The sequence below is a fragment of the Schistocerca cancellata genome, chromosome 2 (genome assembly GCF_023864275.1).
Source record: "Schistocerca cancellata isolate TAMUIC-IGC-003103 chromosome 2, iqSchCanc2.1, whole genome shotgun sequence".
Taxonomy (NCBI): Eukaryota; Metazoa; Arthropoda; class Insecta; order Orthoptera; family Acrididae; genus Schistocerca; species Schistocerca cancellata.
The window spans coordinates 974023080-974046822 of NC_064627.1; the positions used below are offsets into that span (position 1 = coordinate 974023080).

At 39.8% G+C, this 23743-nt stretch overlaps 1 protein-coding gene across 1 annotated transcript in view; it reads left to right on the plus strand.

Annotated features, from left to right (window-relative positions):
- The window catches only part of LOC126162943 (alsin), a 206215-nt gene that overhangs the window by 160640 nt on the left and 21832 nt on the right, over window positions 1–23743 (plus strand). The window contains exons 8-10 of the mRNA XM_049919775.1: window positions 13787–13998; window positions 15431–15743; window positions 22856–23082. Of these exons, the coding sequence (XP_049775732.1) occupies window positions 13787–13998; window positions 15431–15743; window positions 22856–23082 (752 nt within the window). The remainder of the gene's footprint in view (window positions 1–13786; window positions 13999–15430; window positions 15744–22855; window positions 23083–23743) is intronic.

Below are 23743 nucleotides of genomic sequence, written 5' to 3' on the forward strand. Positions count from 1 at the left end.
GTGGGTTCCACCTTGTTGGATACCTTTATCCAAGAGAACAGTGTGCCTCATGGTTACTTCCTGAGCGTCGTCGTATTTGCTATAGCCATTAACCCTCTCGTGGCCTGTCTCCCGCTGATCTCCGGCTCCCGTTTTCAATGATTTTGTGGTCTATTGCAGTTCTCCACAGACTTGTCACCTTGATTGGCATCTTCAATGATCTCACAATCATCATTACTCATGGAGAATCAACAGTTGCTTTTGCTTTTCCGCTGAAAAAACAATTTTTATGAATTTCTGGTGATGCAATGGGTTTCTACCACCATGCTTATATCTTGGGCCTGTTGTTCTTCTGTTTGCTGAAACTATGAACTTTCTGGGGTTCATGTTCGATCGAAAACTTTCTTGGTCCTCCTGTGAGTCTTACCTGGCCACCCACTGTATCTGGTCCCTCAATATCCTACGTGTCCTAAGTGGTACTTCATGGGGAGTGGATTGGATCACTCTCTTCCACTGTATCGATCACTTGTCCATTCGAAACTAGACCATAGGTGTTTCGTTTATGCATCTGTACATTCATCCGTCTTACGCTGTCTAAATACAATCCACCATCGTGTAATCCATTTGGCCATGGGTACCTTTTACACTAGCCCGGTTGAGAGTCTTTATGCAATAAGCTGCTGAATACCGCTGTCATACTGACATAATGTTCTCCTCAGCAGATATGCATGCTGTTTGTCTGCCATGCCCAGCTACCCATCCTATGCCTCCTCCTTCGATGACTCCTTCAATGACTCCTCTCTCTTCTCTGTTGTCCGCTAGAGTGTACTCCATCAGCTTAAATTCACACAACCTGCCACTTTGCCGATGGGTGTGAACGTGTCACCACCTTGGCTTCGTGCGGCACCCTTGTTCTTTCTTGACTTCATTCACTTCCTAAGGCAACTACTCCAGATTCAATCTATCACTGTAAGTTTCTCGACCTCCGCGTGGAACTTAACGATAGTACCTTTGTGTACACTGATGGCTCTTGGACTGACCGTGATGTTGGGTCTGCCGTAGTCATTGACACCAACAATTTTTGTTACCAGCTTCCAGAACACCACTCAGTGTTTACAGCTCAGCTCTTCGCTCTGTATCATCCCATGCAGTACATCCGTCATCACAGACTTTTCAGTTGTGTCATCTGATCCGAATCTCTCAGTGCCCTTCAGAGCCTCTGTGTGCGGTACACAGTCCAACCATAGTGCAATGGGTCCAAGAAAGCTTCTACGTGCTTACTCATGAGGGAGCCACTATGATGTTTATGTGGGTCCCTTGTGACATCGGTGTGATGGGCAACGAGGTGCTGACGCTGTTGCCAAAGCTGCAGTCCTCGTACCTTGGCCTGCTCATTCTTCCATTCCTTCTGATGGTTTCCATGTTGCCGTCTGTCAGTAGGTGGTTTCCCTTTGGCATCCCCACTGGTCTACCCTTCGTGGGAGCAAGCTCCAGGGAATTAAATCTCTCCCAGTGGCTTGACTGACCTCCTTTTGGCCTTCTCACCACAAGGAGATCATTTTAGCTAGGTTGCGTATTGGGGAATGTCATTTGAGCTATTGCCATTTGTTAAATGTTGATCCTGCACCGCTTTGTGCTCAATGTCATCAACCTTTGGCGGTTCACCATATGCTGACCAAATACCCTTTTTTTAACCATTTGTATTTCAATGTGTGTTTGCTGTCTGAGTTATCAGCCATTTTAGTGAACTGGGGCTGTCAATCACATTTTACTTTATATCTGACGTAGCAATATGGCCATAGACATTTAATCTTTAGTTGGGGATTTCCATTGTCTCCACAGCATATTTTTTGGAGTTTTCTGCAAGGGGAAGTCCTTGTTCTTAGCTTTCTTTCCTTCCATTAATTGGACTTAACATGCAGTCACTTTTAACTTCTTTTTCATCTTAGTGTTCTAATGTTCTGATATGGACACATATGACCTTTTTGGTGCCGTCTTCTTCCTTCAATATTCTCACAAGAAATTTGACTGGGATACAACCATGAATAATTGTTTGTTTACTCAAAATATTGTGGTCATGACATTGGATACATTTTATTACAAGTGTTTAAAAAGCCTTTATCTTTTCATTAAAATAGTTTTTACATGAACGTGTACCATAAAATACAGAGTATGCTTGTTGTTGTTTTTGTTGTCTTCAGTCCAAAGACTGGTTTGATGCACTTCTCCTTGCTACACTATCCTGTACAAGCCTCTTCATCTCCGAATAACTACTACAGCCTTCATCCTTCTGAATCTGCTTATTGTATTCATCTCTTGGTCTGCCTCTACAATTTTATCCTCCACGCTTCCCTCCAGTACTAAATTAGTGATCCCATGATGCCCCAGAATGTCTCCTACCAATCAATCCCTTCTTCTCTTCTCTTCTCTTCTCCCCATTTCTATTCAGTACCTTCTCATTAGTCACGTGATCTACCCATCTAATCTTCAGCATTCTTCTGTTGCATCACATTTCAAAAGCTTCTGTTCTCTTCTTGTCTAAACTATTTATCATCCATGTTGCACTTCCATGCTTGGCTACACTCCATACAATTACTCTCAGAAAGAACTTCCTGACAATTAAATCTAAACTGATGTTAACAAATTTCTCTTCTTCACTAACGCTTTCCTTGCCATTGCCAGAATATATTTGATATCCTTCCTACTTCATCCATCGTCAATTATTTTGCTGCCCAAATGACAAAATTCCTCTACTTTTAAAGGTCTCATATCCTAATCTAAATTTCTTCTCCCTGAACTTTAATTTCTATTTTGAATTTTTCTTTTGTTTCCTTTACTGCTTGCTCAGTATACAGATTGAATAGGAGGATAGGTTACAATCCTGTCTCACTACCTTTTCAGCCACTGCTTCCCTTTCGTGCCCCTCGATTCTTATAACTGCCGTCTGGTTCCTGTACAAACTGTAAATAGCGTTTTGCTCCCTGTATTTTACCCGTGCCACCTGTAGAATTTTAAAGAGAGTATTCCAAACAGCATTGTCAAACGGTTTCTCTGAGTCTACAAATGCTATAAAGATAGGTTTGCCTTTCCTTAACCTATCTACTATGAGAAGTTGTAGGGCCAATATTGCCTTGGGATGCCCTTATTTCTTTGGAATCGGAACAGATCTTCCCTGAGGTCAGCTTCTAGCAGTTTTTCCATTCTTTTGTAAAGAATTTGTGTTGGTATTTTGCAACTGTGTTGTATTAAACTGATAGTGTGGTAATTTTCACACCTGTCAGCACCTGCTTTCATTGGAATAGGAATTATTATATTCTTCTTGAAGTCTGAGGGTATTTTGCCTGCCTCACATATCTTGCTCAACAGATGGAAGAGTTTTGTCATGGCTGGCTCTCCCAAGGCTGTCAATAGCTCTAACGGAATGTTGTCTACACCCGGGGACTTGTTTCGACTTAAGTCTTTCAGTGCTTTGTCAAATCTTCACACAGTATCAAATAACCCTTCTCATCTTCATCTACGTCCTCTTCTGTTTCCATAATATTGTCCTCAAGTATATCTTCCTTCTATAGACCTTCTGTATACTCCTTCGATCTTTCTGCTTTCCTTTCTTCGCTAAGGACTGGTTTTCCATCTGTCTTGATATTCATGCAGGTGGTTCTCTTTTCTCCAAAGGTCTCTTTAATTTTCCTGTAGGCAGCATCTATCTTACCCCTAGTGATGTATGCTTCTAAATCCTGACGTTTGTCCTCTAGCCACTCCTGCTTAGCCATTTTGCACTTCCTGTCGATCTCATTTTTGAGACGTTTGTATACCTTTTCACCTGCTTCATTTACTTCATTTTTATATTTTCTCCTGTCTTTTTACCTAGATGATCATCTGCTGCCTCCACTATTTCATCTCTCAAAGCTACGTATTCTTTCTACTGTACTCCTTTCCCCTGTTCTTGTCAATCATTCCCTAATGCTCCCTCTGAAACTCTCTACAACCTCCGGTTCTTTCAGTTTATGCAGGTTGCATCTCATTAAATTCCTGCCTTTTTCATTTTCTTCAGTTTTAATCTACAGTTCATAACCAATAAATTGTGGTCAGAATCCACATCCACCACTGAAAATGTCTTACAATTTAAAACTTGGTTCTGAAATCTCTCTCTTACTGTTATAAAAGAAATCCAAAACTTTCCAGTTTCTCCAGGTCTCTTCAATGTATACAGTCTTCTTTAATGATTCTTAAATCAAGCATTAGCTATGATTAAATTATGCTCTGTGCAAAATTCTACCAGACAGCTTCCTCTTTCATTCCTTTCCCCCAGTCCATATTTGCTTACTAATTTTCCTTCTCTTCCTTTTCCTACTATCGAATTCCAGTCTAGCATTGAGTATTAGATTTTCTTCTCCCTTAACTATCTGAATAATTTATTTTATCTCATCATACATTTCCTCAATCTCCTCCTCATCTGCGGAACTAGTTAGCATGTAAACTTGTACTATTCCTGTGGGTGTGGGCTTCATGTCTATCTTGGCTACAATAATGCATCAACTATGCTGTTCATAGTACCTTATCCGTGTTCCTGTTTTCTTATTCATTATTAAACCTACTCCTGCATTACCCCTATTTGATTTTGTATTTATAACCATGTACTCACCTGACCAGAAGTCCTGTTCCTCCTGCCACCAAACTTCACTAATTCCAACTATGTCTAACTTTAACCTATCCATTTCACTTTTTAAATTTTCTAACCTACCTGCCTGATTAAGGGATCTGATATTCCATGCTCTGATCCATACAATGCCAGTTTTGTTTCTTGTGATAATGTCATCCTGCTGAGTAGTCCCTGCCTGGAGATCTGAATGGGGGTTATTGTACTTCCGGAATATTTTACCCAAGAGGATGCTGTTTTCATTTAACCATACAGTATATTTAATAACATCAAAATTTGTTGTAGGTTTCATTAACGGCTATATGGTTCAAATGGCTCTGAGCACTATGGGACTCAACTGCTGTGGTCATAAGTCCCCTAGAACTTAGAACTACTTAAACCTAACTAACCTAAGGACAGCACACAACACCCAGCCATCACGAGGCAGAGAATTAACGGCTATAGCATTGTAAGCAAAACTTAAGTTGCATTTTACATAATAGGTTTTCACAAATTCAGCAGCTGTATGAAAACTTTGCTGGAACAATATACTGCTGAGATTCTTGTTGATTGAATTATTATATTTGACTGTGTGCTGCCTATGTGTCACATTGTCATGGGATTTACTGAGTCTGTGGATTGTTAGATGTATGTTATCACTAATACAGGTGTAGTAATCATGCATATCTTTTGTTTCAAATAGATGCAAATTCTTATTTGCAAATGAAACTGCCTCTAAAATGTATTCAGATGGAACAAGCAGCATGCCGAACTTTGTTAAATGGCATATTAGTTGTGTATGGTGGTGATCATGTTTTCACTGTTTTTGTGTGAGAAATGTTTGTTATGTGTTTCCCCCAGAAAGAGGTGCAGTATGAAATGGCAGTATTAACTGGAGCTAAATAATCAATTGGGGGACAAGTCACACCTTTAACTCAGCACTTTAAAGGTTGCTGATTTTTCTCAGTAGTTTATCTCTGTGAATATTCCACTGTTGTGGGTTATATGATCACAGTCCAAGAAATTTAGTCTCCCTGACCTCTTCAATAGACTTCACTTCAATGACCATTGGTTCTATATGTGTTGTATAGGTCTTTCATGTGCAGATCATTGCTTGGGCTCTTTTATCAGTACTAATCAAGAGGTTTTTTTTACATTATAGAAGCACAACAACCTTTCACTGTTTTCAGATAACAAGGGAATGGTCCAGTAAGACATGTTGAAACCTAGCCAATGAAAGAAATACGCTGCCAGAATTTTAGCTGCTAAGAGGCATGTCAAGTATTTTGTAAAAAATGTTGAAGTTTCATATTTTTGCCACGCGAAGAACAGCTTATACAGCAGTTTATACAGCCCTGCCAGCCTAGCGCATGACTCAGAGAATCACTCATGTAGCGCCGCATAGCAGAATCATCCAGAGTTCACAGACACAAATTTTAAGTACCTGGTTTACAATGGACCGAATGGAAGCGAAGGCCTGCAAATGAGCATTTGCAGAAAATTGACTACCATTGGCTTGTATGTGGGTACAAACATTTGTAAAAGAGGGAACAGAGTAGAACACAAGGTAGCGAACATTGCCTATCAACACTGTGTTATTAGATTTTAGGTTTTGGGGCTAATATTCGGCATACAGGATCCAACTCTATCTTGTTAGATCCACAATGTGAAACTTTGCTATTCAGTGAGGATTATTTTGCATGGTGAGCACACTGTTCTTGACGGAGTATACAAAATGGCACAAGGAAGGAAGAATTGAAGTGTCTCAATTTGTATGGAAGCGTGGCATGCATGGAGATCGTGCCCTTTGTACGGAATTGTGTCTCCATCTCTCCTTAGCATTGGTCCAAAATCTTCATTGTATGTTGGCTGCCATTTCTCTCTGGCTTCTCATTACCACCAAGGGGAAATTTATAAACAGGACAGTAATTACTGATGTTGAGCATCATCTCAAGAGGTTATTCAGCCAGCGCGTGTAAGGTGACAGAGTATGCGTTTTGTGATCCAGAGAGTGCGGGATCAAATCCCATTCAGACCACAACTTTGTCACTGTGATTTTTAACCAAGCATTCGCTTCTCACAGATGTTGGAGTGGCCGCAAAAGACGTCTGGTTCGGATTCCACGTTAAACTGCCGGTCTCCATTTTCCAGTTAGGTAACTGGGGAAGGTTAGTGAGACGTAAATAGCTGCAGTGGCGTCCAGTTGAAACACCTGGAAGACACCTACTGAGTACACCAGACAGAATTCTCTTTTACTCATGCTCGTCAGCTTGTTTGCTCCAGTGAAAACCTGGCTGAAACTATACAAACATTTTTTTTAATAACTTCATATTGACAGTTCAGTTCTTGCACATGCAATTTGGCTAAAAGTGGCTAGCAGAGAAAATAAAATTACGGCAGTGTCTGATGTCACAGACGACTTCCATCAATGAGGACTTGTAATTTGTTGAAATGAAATGTGTCTTGTAATACTACATTTTATAACAATTCCTGTAGGCCACTCATAATAATGTGTAAATGTTGTACATTTGACTATCAGTGAAACAGTTCTTTGTTTATTGCCTGTAGTCATCACAAAAATGTGAAGTATCTATTGAATGACAAAAACAAACATTTTTCTTGCACCAGGGACACTGGACAAAGGAAAAATTGATGCAGTCAGGCACTTCGCAGTAACCACTAGTTTTATTTAGACAGAACTGGGATGGAGTCAGAAATGGTCCGGGCCATTGTTCTGTATATTACGCTGCATACCAGGCATACTTGATCAAATTTGTAAAGCATGGCGAAGAAAATTGGTAATGCAAAAATGACTGGAACTTAAGAATACCGTTCTGCTGATAAACCTGAAATGAGAGAGAAGTATTTCCTGAAAAATGCTTTCCACTGTCAAAAAAATTATTTATCGAGAGGTTGAATTGCACTAATTTGTAATTGAATTTGCAAAATATTATCATTTAAGTTATTATTGTGTCAGTAATTTGTTTGCGGTAAGCTTTGAACCGTGTGCATGGTTTTTGCAATGAAAGTTCCTGTTTCAAATCACTGTGAAAAAGAAGTAGAACAACTGCTGCTCCGACTGGCATCAAACTTGTGCTGAGTATTATTGAAGAAAGGGAAAAAATCATGCGAAAAAAAGTGAAAGTTTTACCACTCGATAGTGTGTAAGTGTCATAACATAAATGTGTGTGGCTACAAATGACAGATGGATCACAGTATGATGGATATGGTGCGAGATGCTCATTAATCCAACTGCACTGTGCAATGTGCATCACCACACAAGTTTAGCATTTAACAGTTGTTTAGCATTTAACAGTTAAGTAAGCCCATCTACCATGGTAAGGTTATAGCACATTGGATGAGAAGAGTCAGTTTTTAATTATAATGAGACCAAAAACTGCATAAAAGTTATAAATGAAATTAGTTTTTAATTGTCATGAGGCTGTCACAAAGCATGTTCAATAAGCTGTCCTCGGTTTTCTGCCACAAGCTGAAATCAAGAAACAGTGTACTTCACAACAGATCAGTGTGTCTTGGGTCACGTGCAATGCATGCCTTCAGTTAAGCTACATCTGTGATCTGAGAACTGAACAGAGCACTTTCAAATAACCCCATACCCTAAAGTCACATGGATTAATATCAGGTGATCAGGATAGCCAGACTGTAGGGAAATGATGGCTAATAATTCCAGCATTTCCAAAATACCTCTGCAGCAGCTGCTTCACTAGATGTGCAGGTTGTGGAGGAGTACCATCTTGCATAAAAATGATCCTACCCACACATCCACAATGTTGCAGGGCTGGAATGATGGTGTGCAAAAGGCTTTCATAAATATAAGGAAAAGATACATTGCCACTCTCCATAAAGGCAATTTGTTAAGTTGCAGACAGGCACAACGAAAGGGCACTTACACATTAGCTTTCAGCCAAAGCCTTCATCAGAAAAGGATACAGACACGCGCGCACGCGTGCGCACGCACACACGCACACACACACACACACACACACACACACACACACATTCATTGAAACAAGCAAGCATACCTCCAGCGGCTGGGACTGGTCCAAGCTGCTGGATATGGTATTCATGTGTGTGTGTGAGGCGTGATCGCTTGTGTGTTTCCTTTTCTGACAAAGGCTTTGCCCAAAAGCTAATGTGTGAGTGTCATTTTATTGTGTGTGACCACACCACACAGTTGCTGTTGCAGAATGAAGCGCTACTGGGTGATGTGCAAATCAATTTTCCATTGCCCATATTCAGAAATTCTGTGTACGGACATGTTGATGGGGAAGGAAATGGGCTTTGTCTGTCCACAGAAAGTTATGTGGCCATTCATTGTCCACTTCCATACAAGCAAGAAAGTCTAAAGCAAACAAATGTCTTACTGCCAGCTCAGCATAAAGCTACTCCTCAACATGGGTAATTTTGTAAAGGTAGAAATCCACAATGTTTCATAAAATTTTATGTGCTGTGCTCACAGGCATGTTCAGAGTCTGGGCAATTCCCTATGCACTGTATGTTTATACAACACTCATTGATCCCTCTTGCAGTGCTATGGCCACATCTTCCACTGACACCAGTTCAATTGTTTTCCTCCCTCTGCCACATTCCACTTCAGAAGAACCTGCCTTTCCGAATTTCATAATCATTTTCTTCACACCCTTGGTAGACATGATGTCAACACCTTTAATTGTGCCCTTGAGTGTCTGGAACTTCTGCAGACCTACTGGCTCACAGTCACAGTTCTTCTAAAGGAACTTTACCAGCAACCCGTGATTGTGCATTGACACTGGCGCACTGACCCCCTCAGGTGCAAACTGAGGAACAGCTCTGTACCTCACCCATCTGCTTCGCATATTCCATCTCCTACTGCACTATCTAGTGATAAAATTTTTGTTAATTTAATTTTTTTAATTGTTTTATTTCCATAACATTTCACCATACTTTGATAATATTCTGTTCAAAGGTTAAGTCGTTCTGAGAAGTGGTTTGTTTTTGTATACTTTTTTGAAACTGGAACTTTAACTGTAATCACCTTGTATTTACAAGCTCTACTTATGGTAATTTACTGTTACATAATTATAGTGTGTGACTCTCCCAATCTACAGTGTTTCTGCTCACATTTGCACATTTCAGACAAATTTGTTCAAATGTTTTTATTACAGTTTATAAGTGAGCTTCTAGGAGGTCTGTCTAAAAAGTATCTGACCTTTGATTTTCCCCACACAAAATAGAGATGATAGTGTGGCACCACTGTACACAGTAAAGGAAGAGACTTTTATGCACATACGTGAATTTTGTCACCACCTTCCAGCACGTTAGTCACTACATGTTGGTTGCTGAGTGAGGTGCTACACGACGTGTTTGTCAGATTACCGATTCTCTCAAGGTGACTGAACATGTTGAGCAATGATACTGCATCAAATTTTGTCGAAAGCTTGGTGATTCTCAAAGCAGAACCATTCGTAAGATTCAGCAGGTGTTTGGAAAAGTTGTGATGGGTGTAACACAAATGAAGGAGTGGTTCAACTAATTCAGAAATGGCCGCACATCAGTGGAGAGTGACCAGTGTTCTGGCAGGCCCCAAACTGCTCGGAGTGTAGCTGTTGCTGAGTGGGTGCAAAATTTGGTGATGCCAGATCGTCGTTTGACCGTGCAGGAGATTGGCCAATAGGTTGGAGTGAGTAAAGATTCTGCACATGCTATTTTGCGTGATGATATGAACATGCACTGCGTGGCTGCGAAATTCATGCCCAAATTGTCGCAGGAACAAAAGACCTTTGTTTTGATGTTGCGCGTGTACCTTCTGGACACCACCAACACTGATCATGGGTGTACAGGTATGACCCAGAAACAAAAAGACAGTTGTCACAGTGGAAGTATCCCGAGTCTCCAAGGCCAGAGAAAGTGAGGCAGGTGCGAAGCAAAATCAAGTTGATGCTGACTGTCTTCTTTGATGCCCGTGGAATTCTGAATCATGAGCATGCATCGGAAGGACAAACAGTGACAAAGGAGTACTATAAAGATGTTCTCTGGCGATTCCATGAAGCAGTTTGATGCAAAAGACCAGATATGTGGACGGCGAAAACCTGGCAGCTGCATCACGACAATGCCCCCGCACATTCATCCCACTTCATCCAAGATTTCTTGGCCAAACATGGAATTACAGCTGTTCGCCAACCTACTCTTCAGACATGCCTCCTTGCAACTTCTCATTGTTTCCAAAATTGAAGACACCACTTAAAGTATTCCATTTTGATAGTAGAGAAGAGATAATGCGGAACATGATGATGGAGCTGAACACCATTCCAAAAGAAGACTTCCAGAGGTGTTTCCGATAGTGGCAGGATTGGTGGTCTAAGTGTGTGCAAGCACAAGGGGCCTACTTTGAAGGGGTTAGGATCCCAACCCCATCAGGTATTTGAAATATTTTTTCCGGCCAAAGGCCGGATACATTTTAGACAGGCCTCATATTATAACACCAATGTCCCCTTTAGTCCAGTCAACGAAAGAAAGGAGGAAAGCTTCGTGTAGTTGCAAAATTTTGTTCAGCGGTAGAGGAGTGAGTCATGAATAACACACTAAAAAATCCCCACCTGTCGGGTGCAAGTGTTAGGCTGGTGGAGGGGGAGGTCATTTAAAAGTCACTTTTTTATTTTTCTATCTAAAATCTATCTTCTATCTAAAATTTCTCCAAGTTTCAAAATTAAACTACACTAAATTTCCTACAAAAAAAGGTCCTACTCTTTCTTTCTCTAGAACTAATAGTTTCTGCATTGCAGAGGATGAAAAAATCGCCAGTTATTAAAAATAGTGCTTTATGATATAAGGTTAATATTTAACGCCCATTGATCTTAGAAATAAGAGAAAATATATATTTAGTTATTATAAAATAACATCTTTTCTTTAATGATTTTGTTAACAATTCTATCATCATCACACCATGTTACAGATCGAGTAACGGTGCACCGGCATATGGCACAAAACTTGGAACATGTAATGCCTGCATTTTGGCGTCCAAATCAGGTGTGGGAAACAATACAGTTCCCTTACTTTTCTCTCAATCTGTCCTTGACTGTCTTTATACGAGGCAATGTTCCACAAACTTGCTGCATCAACTCATCCATTAATTCCTTCATCTTCAGAGTGTCCACTGTTTCTAGACTTAAGCACTGAGCCTAAAAAGAACTTTTTATAGCAGTCTTCATGAGATCTTGCATCTGCAGTGTGCAGATCCCCAACAGAGCAGATATGTCTTCAGATGGTGACTCCACATTCATCCTTCCTCTCCTCTGGATGAACTGTAATTGTACTACCATAACTGAAGGATCGAACACTGTAAACCTTCCGTTTGACTCCAGCCAATGTTGAACCAGCCCAACGTTGAAGGCAGTTCCTCCAAAACAGGTCCTCTTAGAAATTTTTAAATTGATTTAGCTCTGATGCACTCTTTTCTGCAAGATGTATGAACATCATCATGTTTTTTATTTCTGAAACTATCAGCTTTTCCATCTTTTCTCAAATGATTGGCACTTACCAATCCACGTATTCCTTTCTTACCAACATTGCATAGGTCACTGACATCACTCACACAAATCAAACACATCACAGCCATTGTTTAAAGGAACACAGTTTACATAAAAACACTCTTACTTACTGCAACTAAGTAAATGTTTAATAAACTGAAAGTTGCTCTGCTATTTAAACACAAGCTCAGTCAAGTTATTTTGTCTACTCACATAAGAAAATTGGACATGAAATGCTGGGGACAGTATAGTCAATTATTCTGTGTGTAAACTGAAGAGCGAGCAGTTCTCAAGTTCTTGTGGTGAGAGAACTGCCCTTTCCTGGAAGATAGTTACAACAGTCATACAGGGTGACTAGCAATCAATTTCCTTACTAGGAGTTCAAGGCAGTGTACAGAGATGTAAGAAGATTCTTTTTGTTTGTGTAGTTAGTAACTGATATCTGTGTACCATTTAGCATTAACACATTTTATGGAGGGGGCGGAGGGACACTTCCCAGACGTGTCTGCGTACAATGCGTTTTGTGGAAACTAAACACTCTTCAGATGTGTCTGTGCATTATGTCACCAGTAATTTACAAGGTGTGCTGCAGAGGGGTCAGTATAATTGTGAAACAGAAGGTAGTTGTTTTCCGAGACGTAGTGGTGTAGAGAGAGAGTGGGGGCTCACTTGCTTGCTCTTCATTTTCCAGGGTCACAAATCAGCGAAGTAAGTGATCTTATTCTGGAGACCTGCCTTCCCTCGCACTGCTAGCTTCCACACCTGCTCCCTCCCACTGCCACCAGTCACATCCCCAGAAAACAATTGATCCCTCGGTATGGTTATACTGCTATTAGATATGGTGCAGTCATTTAATATTTGGTCTTAACCCACTTCATTTACCAATAAACATTATTTTTATACCTTAAAACACTATTTTCAATAATTTGTGATTTTTTTCCATCCTCTGCAACACAGAAACTATTAGTTCTATAGAAAAAAATGAATAGGACCCTTTATGTAGGAAATTTATTGTAGTTTAATTTTGTACTGAGAAACATTTTCATTAGAAACCATAGTGTGCAAGTTATTCTAGAAAAATGTTAAAAAGTGACCTTTAAATGCGCCCATACCCCAACGTTGACACCCAACAGGTATAGATTTTTAATATGTTGTTCATGACACTCCCCCCTACCACTGTACAAATATCTGTGTCTGCACAAATTATTTCCCCTATTAGCCCTTTTTTGGTCGTTGTTGACTGGACTACTTTGTTTGGTGGGTATTGTGGCATTACCTAAATGGCAGTCATGACAGTTCTCTCCCTTTACCATATTGTCTCACTACAGTTGATTTGTACATGACACGCTCCTTAGATTCCCTACACCTATTCATTCATTGTTTCCCTTCCTCAGCTTAAGAGGGGGTGCCTCTGTGTATTCCAGGTGGTGTGCCCTTATCAGAATAAAGTTGTGGATTTGTAGCACTCATAAACTGAAGTTTTGGCCAGGTTTATGTCCGATCACTTTTAAGGAGTTTGTTAAATACTGACGACCATGTACAGTATTGTAAAAGCTGAATGAAATTACATGATTACAATCCATGAATATTGTATAAAGATATCATATTTTGAAGTATAATAATCAGATTGTTTTCTGATTTGTAGGGACATGGTGTAATGGTGTTTGAAGACGGAACCCACTATGAAGGTGAATTTAAATCAGTTGGTGTTTTCAATGGAAAAGGGACACTCACTTTCAGTAGTGGTGACTATCTGGAAGGTTCATTACATGGTTGCTGGAATGAAGGAATCAAAGTTACAGGAACATTGTTCAAGAATGTTACTGCCACATCATCCAAGCTACAGACCAAACCAAAGTAATTGCAGTTATGTGTAGTAGTAACAAATATGAGCAAAACTTTTGTAATTGAAAGTAAATTAAAAGTCCAGTTAAAGAAATACCCTTGGCCTTTTACCTTGGACTCATGATCATAGAATTCAGTTTTCATCAAATATTTAATTTCAAATAGATAAAAAGCAATAATATTGATAAGTCCCCATAACAGGTAAGGTACTCTTTATTTGCTCACAAATTTGGATGCTGCCAAAATGGTAATATTTCAACATTACATAATTGTATTATATTCATAATATATGGTAATTTATTATAAAACTAAATTTACCCTTTTCCTGTTGTGCATATAATCTTTGGTAATATGCCACTGTTGGAACAGGTATTAAAATCTGGTTACACTTTCTTGGAATGGACCAAGGTTATCTCCTGGTAATTTGTTCTGCTCCTTACTACTATACCAACAGAAGAGAAATTGCCTCACGATTTCACATTTATTTTGTGCTAATGATTTTTCCTTCCCTTACATACTTTGTTAGTGACCAGTATTTGTCCTATGTCTTCCCACACATCCTCAACCAGATATCCTTGATAAAATCTGCCAATTTAGCTCTTACCCATCTTTTTGCAATAATTTCCCATTTCAGTTTGTTAATCATTTTCATGACACTATTTGTTCTTCAGTAATATCCTGTTATAACCTGGCTGCCCTCTGTTGTGCTATTTGTATCTACTTCGCTATTTGTATCTACTTTGTGAGATTTTGTTGCTGGGGATCCCATATCTTTGCAGGATACTTCAGCTGGGGTCTTACAAGGGACATGTAGGCTTTCTTCTTTACACCCGTGTTTGCACTCTTCAGAACCCTTGTTAACATATGCAGACACATACACGTCTTTTCCACTGCCTCTCCTAGCAGTATTCCCCAGTGTAGTTTACCAGCAATTGGTGTCGCACCCAGTTTGTCCCCCAAGATGATGTTAGCTATCGGCTTGTACTCAGATCGTAGCACTCCTGCTATAATAATTATTTTATCATTGACAGTATTTTACACAGAAGGAAAATGTCTATGTAATGACAACCAAAATAGTGACAACTGATACTGAACTGACAAACACGTTCATGAAAGTAAGTTTAAATCTTTGGTGCTCTTAACTTTAAGCTTTGCAACAAGAGCATTAATAAATGAACCATACAGACAACTCACTTTTTTAAGAAATTCATGTATGATGATAACTGAATGTTGTCAATTAGGGGGGGGATGGGGGGGGGGGGGGACACAGAACACACAACTGCAATTGGTATTAACACTTTTCTTATGGTGGATTAATGAAATTTCCAGTATCTGAATGATAATTCATTGAGATATTGTAACATCTTTTTTCTTTGTAATGCTAATAGCACACAATATATATGTCAATATTTTAGCTTATAATAATTGCTTTGATTATTTTTAGTTCATTTGGAAAACTCTGTGTTCCGGCAAGTGAGAAGTGGAAAGCAATCTTCAGATACTGTTATCAGCAAATGGGAATTCCTGAATATGGAACAAAGAGTGCCCAAGGGAAAGTACAACTTTTGGACACACACAAGATATGGGAAAATATAGCTGTATCTATCAGCAGTTCACGTCAGCACATGTTGCAAAAATCCAGGACTGAAAAATCTAAAGACACAGTAACTAGTGATGTTTTGGATACTATTCCAAAAGTTGGCAAAGAAAAATTGGATAAAGGCAGTTATCAGGAACTAAGAAAATATCTAGCAAAGGTAATTTATTTCCATATGTGAGTGTGTCAATTTCTTTATGTGAATATATCAATTTCCTTATGTAAATATATAACTTTACATTTTAAAGACTTAACTTTAGAATGAGCAACCACAGCCAAAATCCCACATTTAAATAAAAAAAGTTAAAGTCCATTACTGTAAGGTCACAATCAGTTTTACATTCTTAAAATGCATCATCAGGTGATATGTAAATAGGACGAAAAACATATTGACTCTTCAAACCAATTTTATAACTTAAAGTAAGTGATCATGATCCCATAAGTCCGCTAAGAATAGTATACTTACATTATCTTTTAAGTCATTGTAGTATATGGGATAAACAATTATATCCAAGTCCCATCGTTCATCATCAAAGCAATAAAAATAAGTAACTCACTGTGAAGCAGTGATCCAAGTTAAAATGATTGGGATTGAAAAACAGTCTATAAAACAAGGGCACAGCTCAGTGACTGAAAAACTGAAGAAATTGGAAAAACTGTAAGTGCCGTAGGAACATCTGAATAAACAAAGTGCCCTTGCTTGTTGGAAGATTAGTTTGGTGACATTGTACGGCCATGTTTCATCCTTCCCATTCATGGTATTCACGACTCGGCCCTTCTGTAACTCTACACATGTGCCATTTCCCGCATGGCTTCGTAACAGTGTTCTGCCAGTTTAGCTCAGTTTGATGCCATGTTACCTCCCTGAACAGTCTACATATAAATGCATGTTTAACCTTGGTTCTTTGTGGTTCTTACTTGAAGTTTGGCTATGTTTATGGGACTTTGTTTATTCAGACATTCGTACAGCACCTACGGTTTTTATGATTTCTTCAATTTTTCTTAGTCTGTTAGATATGCCCTTATTTTATAGTTTGCTTTTTGGGCCTAATCATTTTAACTTGGACCACTGCTTCACAATGTGTTACTTATTTTATTGCTTTGATCATGAATGATGGGACTTGACTATAAATGTTTTTCCTGTGTATCACAGTGATTTAAAAGATAATATACATATACTATTCTTGGCAGCCTTATGTGATTATGATCACTTATTTTCAAGCATTTAAAAAAAATTAAAAATTTGTTATTCCTATTGTAGCTTCCTATGCATGTTTTGCAGTTCTCTAGTGGATACAGGGTGGGGGACTGATGCAGTTCATGGACAGAGAATTCAGATATTAACTTATTCTAAATCTAATATCAAATAGTAAAAGTAATATGTAACTCTATTATGAAAAGGATAGTTGCTACTCACCATATAGCAGAGCTGCTGAGTCACAGATAGGCACAACAAAAAGACTGTCACAAAAGCAGCTTTCAGGCAATAAGGCCTCTGTCAAAAATAGATGGCGCGCACGCGCGCGCGCCCACACACACACACACACACACACACACACACACACGTATGTGCAAAAGCTGCTCCCATGCACATGACTGCAGTCTCTGACAGCTGAAGCCACCAGAGCTGGAAGATACTGTAGCCTTGTGTGTGTGTGTGTGTGTGGATTTTCCCATTGCTTAATACATAACTTTGTTTGCTGTAGTTGCAGTGTCAGTTGCTAATAGTAGATTTGGATGTTGAAATATGTACAGACACAAAGGTTTAGAATTCAGTCTGTCTTCAATACAATTACTATTCTGTAGATGAAGAGCCCTGACCTCTGTGAAAGCCTGTAAATGTTGTGAAGTGGCAAACACACAAAAGGGACTTGTACATTTGAGCTTAAGTCGACCTGCCACTGGAGCTCCAGAGAGACAGTGCTAGCATATCATTGGCAGTGGCATAAGTGTTCATGGCAGCTCCCTCATGCTGTGGTGGTGGCTGTAGGAAATGGTGGAATGATTGGAGGTGTGCAGGTTTTAAAGTGCAGCTGATCGGATAATAGCCAATACCACAATTCTGAAGAGTAAATATGTTATTCCTGCTACATACAAGTCACTTGATTTTTAAGAATGCAACACTGGTCGTGACTTAAACAGCCTGAATGGAAGATTTTTTACTCGATGTTGTTTTAAAGATTTATGCCCCAGTGTAATAAAGTTACCAACAGAAAAGAAATAACTTAAAGTGATACCATGGGCAATACTATTGTTGAAGGCAGTCATCATTTTACTATAGAACAGCCATTGGCTGCAGAAAGAGACAAGTATATGCTTACTCAATCTATAGCAAAGAAAGTAAATTCTAATAGTACTAAGCTAGCAGGACACCAGTGCTGCCACATCAGTGTGAAAGGGCAACAGTAAGGTTGGTCACAAACTGTTGTGTGTTTGGAGCTTACACTTGCTCAATTCTGAGGTTGTCAGTAACACAGACTGTTCATATGATGGACTATATTTGTGCTGTAGAAAACGGAAGATTTTCAAACATTCACAGGCAGTGTGACTGACACTTCTTATATATGATGGGTGAACCATAAGTGTATGTATGGAATGAAGTGGATTGAAATGAGGTAAGTATATATTTTTGATACAGGCCAAAAAAAGAAATAAAGATAAATAAAGTCGAAAGTCGGAGGGTCAATGTGGAGGCTGGCCGTGTGGCATCACCCGCTCTACCTGTGAGTGGACATGTGGCCGGTTCAGCAAGGTCCGAACAGGCACTCGGGGGGAGGGGTTTATTAGTGATTGGCACCTCCAACGTTATGCGGGTGATGGAGCCCCTTAGGGAAATAGTGGAAAGGTCAGGGAAGAAGACCAGTGTTCACTCTGTCTGCTTGCTGGGGGGTCTCATCCGAGATGTGCAGGAAGCCCTGCCGGCGGCGATAGAGAGCACTGGGTGCACCCGACTGCAAATTGTTGCTCATGTCGGCACCAATGACTCCTGCCATCTGGGTTCAGAGGTCATCCTCAGTTCATACAGGCGGTTGGTGGAGTTGGTGAAGGTGGGAAGCCTCGCTTGCGGGGTGGAATCTAAGATAACTATTTGTAGTATCGTTCCCAGAACTGATCGCAGCCCTCTGGTTTGGAGCCGAGTAGAAGGCTTAAACCAGAGATTCAAATGATTCTGCGGAGATCTGGGGTGCAAATTTCTCGACCTCCGCTATCGGGTGGAGAAATGTAGGGTCCCCCTGAATACGTCAGGCGTGCACTACACGCAGAAAGCGGCTACAAGGGTAGCGGAATACGTGTGGAGTGCACATGTGGGTTTTTTAAGTTAAGGAATTCCCTCCCTACGCCTCCTGAGACGCGACAAGGTAGTAGTAGGCAAAACGCAACAGGGAATAACAATATTAATGTGGTAATAGTAAACTGCCGGAGAATCTGTAGAAAGGTCCCAGAACTGCTCTCATTAATACATGGTCTCAATGCCTACATAGTATTAGGGACAGAAAGTTGGCTGAAACCAGATGTAAACAGTAATGAAATTCTAAACTCAGATTGGAATGTATACCGCAGAGACAGGCTGCACAGTGAAGGGGGAGGCATGTTTATAGCGATAAAAAGTGCAATAGTATCGAAGGAAATTGACAGAGATCCATAATGTGAAATAATTTGGGTGAAGATCACGGTTAAAGCAGGCTCAAACATGGTAATTGGATGTCTCTATAGGCCCCCTGGCTCAGCAGCTTTTGTGGCAGAGCACCTGAAGGAAAATTTGGAAAATATTTCGAGTAGATTTCCTGACCATGTTATAGTTCTGGGTGGAGATTTTAATTTGCCGGATATAGACTGGGAGACTCAAATGTTTATAACGGGTGGCAGGGGCAAAGAATCCTGTGAAATTTTTTTAAGTGCATTATCTGAAAACTACCTTGAGCAGTTAAACAGACTCGTGGCAATAACATATTAGACCTCCTGGTGACAAACAGACCCAAACTATTTGAAACAGTTAACGCAGAACAAGGAATCAGTGATCACAAAGCGGTTACTGCATCGATGATTTCAGCTGTAAATAGAAATATTAAAAAAGGTAGGAAGATTTTTCTGTTTAGCAAAAGTGACAAAAAGCAGATTTCAGAGTACTTGACGGCTCAACATAAAAGTTTTATCTCAAGTACAGATAGTGTTGAGGATCAGTGGACAAAGTTCAAAACCATCGTACACTATGCATTAGATGAGTATGTGCCAAGCAAGATCGTAAGAGATGGGAAAGAGCCACTGTGGTACAACAACCAAGTTAGAAAACTGCTGCGGAAGCAAAGGGAACTTCACAGCAAACATAAACATAGCCAAAGCCTTGCAGACAAACAAAAATTACACGAAGCGAAATGTAGTGTGAGGAGGGCTAAGTGAGAGGCATTCAGTGAATTCGAAAGTAAAGTTCTGTGTACTGACTTGGCAGAAAATCCTAAGAAATTTTGGTCTTATGTCAAAGTGGTAAGTGAATCATAACAAAATGTCCAAACACTCTGTGACCAAAATGGTACTTAAACAGAGGATGACAGACTAAAGGCCGAAATACTAAATGTCTTTTTCCAAAGCTATTTCACAGAGGAAGAGTGCACTGTAGTTCCTTCTCTAGATTGTTGCACAGATGACAAAATGGTAGATATCGAAATAGATGACAGAGGGATAGAAAAACAATTAAAATCGCTCAAAAGAGGAAAGGCCGTTGGACCTGATGGGATACCAGTTCGTTTTTACACAGAGTACGTGAAGGAACTTTCCCCCCTTCTTGCAGTGGTGTACCGTAGGTCTCTAGAAGAGCATAGCGTTCCAAAGGATTGGAAAAAGGTACAGGTCATACCCATTTTCAAGAAGGGACGTCGAACAGATGTGCAGAACTATAGACCTATACCTCTAACGTCGATCAGTTGTAGAATTTTGGAAAATGTATTATGTTCGAGTATAATGACTTTTCTGGAAACTAGAAATCTACTCTGTAGGAATCAGCATGGGTTTCGAAAAAGACGATTGTGTGAAACCCAGCTCACGATATTCGTCCACGAGACTCAGAGGGCCATAGACACGGATTCCCAGGTAGATGCCGTGTTTCTTGAGTTCTGCAAGGCATTTGATACAGTTCCCCACAGTCGTTTAATGAACAAAGTAAGAGCGTATGGACTATCAGACCAATTGTGTGATTGGATTGAAGAGTTCCTAGATAACAGAACGGAGCATGTCATTCTCAATGGATAGAAGTCTTCCAAAGTAAGAGTGATTTCAGGTGTGCCGCAGGGGAGTGTCGTAGGACCATTGCTATTCACAATATACATAAATGACCTTGTGGATAACATCGGAAGTTCACTGAGGCTTTTTGCGGATGATGCTGTGGTGTATCGAGAGGTTGTAACTATGGAAAATTGTACTGAAATGCAGGAGTATCTGCAACGAATTGATGCATGGTGCAGGGAATGGCAATTGAATCTCAATGTAGCCAAGTGTAATGTGGTGTGAATGCATAGAAAGAAAGATCCTTTGTCATTTAGCTACAATATAGCAGGTCAGCATCTGGAAGCAGTTAATTCCATAAATTATCTGGGAGTAGGCATTAGGAGTGATTTAAAATGGAATGATCATATAAAGTTGATCGTTGGTAAAGCAGATGCCAGACAGATTCATTGGAAAAATCCTAAGGAAATGCAATCCGAAAACAAAGGAAGTAGGTTACAGTACACTTGTTCGCCCACTGCTTGAATATTGCTCACCAGTGTGGGATCCGTACCAGATAGGGTTGATAGAAGAGATAGAGAAGATCCAACGGAGAGCAGCGCTCTTTGTTACAGGATCATTTAGTAATCGCGAAAGCGGTACGGAGATGATAGATAAACTCTAGTGGAAGACTCTGCAGGAGAGACGCTCAGTAGCTCGGTGCGGGCTTTTGTTAAAGTTTCAAGACCATACCTTCACCGAGGAGTCAAACAGTATATTGCGCCCTCCTACGTATATCTCACGAAGAGACAATGAGGATAAAATCAGAGAGATTAGAGCCACACAGAAACATACCGACAATCTTTCTTTCCACGAACAATACGAGACTGGAATAGAACGGAGAACCGATAGAAGTACTCAAAGTACCCTCCGCCACACACTATCAGGTGGCTTGCGGAGTATGGATGTAGATGTAGATGTACTTACAAGAGTTTAACAATATGACTATCTGGCTAGATACAGATATAACTATTATTGGAAAGTATTAGTTGAGATAATATAATGGTAGGAGTAACAGTAACCACTCACTGTATAGTTGACTCATAGAGTGGTCTGCAGGCACCCAAAGAAGACTGAAAAATGTGTGCCGCGTGGGATTTGCCGAGCGCTCTAAGGTGCTGCAGTCATGGACTGTGCAGTTGGTCCCGGCTGAGGTTCGAGCCCTCCCTCGGGCATGGGTGTGTGTGTTTGCCCTTAGGATAATTTAGGTTAAGTAGTGTGTAAGCTTAGGGACTGATGACCTTAGCAGTTAAGTCCCATAAGATTTCACACACATTTGAACATTTTTCTTTTTGAAAAATTTGTGTACTTTCAGTGTTGTAATTCAGAGGTGATTATTTGGGGGAGGGGGAATCTGTTGCAGATTGGACATGATAGTGACTGAAAATGATGTTCCACACAATAAAAGTTGCGGTTTCTCTACCTGTGCCTTCTCTGTTTATGTGCTCCCCTTTCCATATACCCATGCTTTGTGTATATGATATATATGTATGTTATTACGGCACAAGTGAATCCTGTTCCCCAAAACAGTTCACTTTTTCATAAGCCACTTGTACTCTGGTCTGTTTTTGATCCAAGTCCTTTCCTATTCTATGTTATTTTCTCTCGACAAATTCACTGAGGCCACTTACATATGATTAAAATTAACTGTAATATCAGTTTTTTAACACTTTACTAAAATGTCTGAAAGAGCACACAGGATGAGTGGTAACAGACAGTCAAAAGGAAAAATTAGCAGTATTTCCTATATGTGAATAGTTTTTTTATCTCTCAAGTTATTTTATTTTTTTCCAGTTTGTTTCCTACATTTGAATAGACACATGTGATCATATCTTAATGTACATTAACAGAAGATGTTGGTTTTTCCTCATTTCACGGTCTGAACAATCCATATGTCACCACTTTGCATTTGTTCCAAAGTTTATCCTGGTTTGCTCCTTTGAAAGGCTGAGCAAGCCTGTGTACAATCAACTTCCATACTTTCAGTATGGAATAAATTTATACATATTTTTACAGGCATTTGAAAGTACGCACCATCCACTGGGAGCTTTGCTAACTGATATAACAACTGCTTACACAGCAACATATGGGGGTGTAAGAGTCCACCCACTCCTTCTCAACCATGCCGTGGATGAGCTGCATTCCATCACTGCACGTGTTTATGAAATAGTAAGACTTCTCTTCCCAGCCCTCCCAAGTTATGGGAAGGAACTTCTGCTGGAAGGCAAAATGGAGCTTGAGTGGTAATTATATATAGTATTTGCCCATTTACATGATTTCCTAAGGTAGTTGTGTGTGGGGTGGGGGAGAGGACGGGGGGAGGGGGAGGGGGGGACACATTGGGCACCCTGCTTTATACTTAAGGATGTATCTATTATAATCTTAAATAATTTTCAGTGTGTCTTGTAATGTGCTGTAGCATCGTATCAGAGCTGTTTCTGACTGACAAAAAGTTTTCTTTTTGACTTACATGATACCTTTTTAATCAAACAATGTATGGCCTTTTTTAAAAAAACTTTTATCTAGCCAGTGTTACTTTATGGAGAACACAGCTTTCATGTATGGTAAGGATATTATTATTAAATGTACTGTATTTGTCAGTGTCTTGAGCACTGTATCCTCGAGGAGTTTCTTACAATAATCAATGCTTTTTGCTTACTGACTACCCCATGAACTCAGATATAGTAGATTTTATATCCTGATCAGTATTACCCGTTAATATATGGTCCACGAAATCACAGGTTGTTGGTTTTAATATAATTGGATAGACAAAAAGTCTACTGACCAGGAGTTGGCAAGAGAAAAGTCACTAGCTCTGAAAACTGCACATTTCCTTAACTTTTGTGTGTGCTTTCTTCTGCCAACACTTGGAAAGTAGGTTTTTTGTCCATCCAATCAAATTAT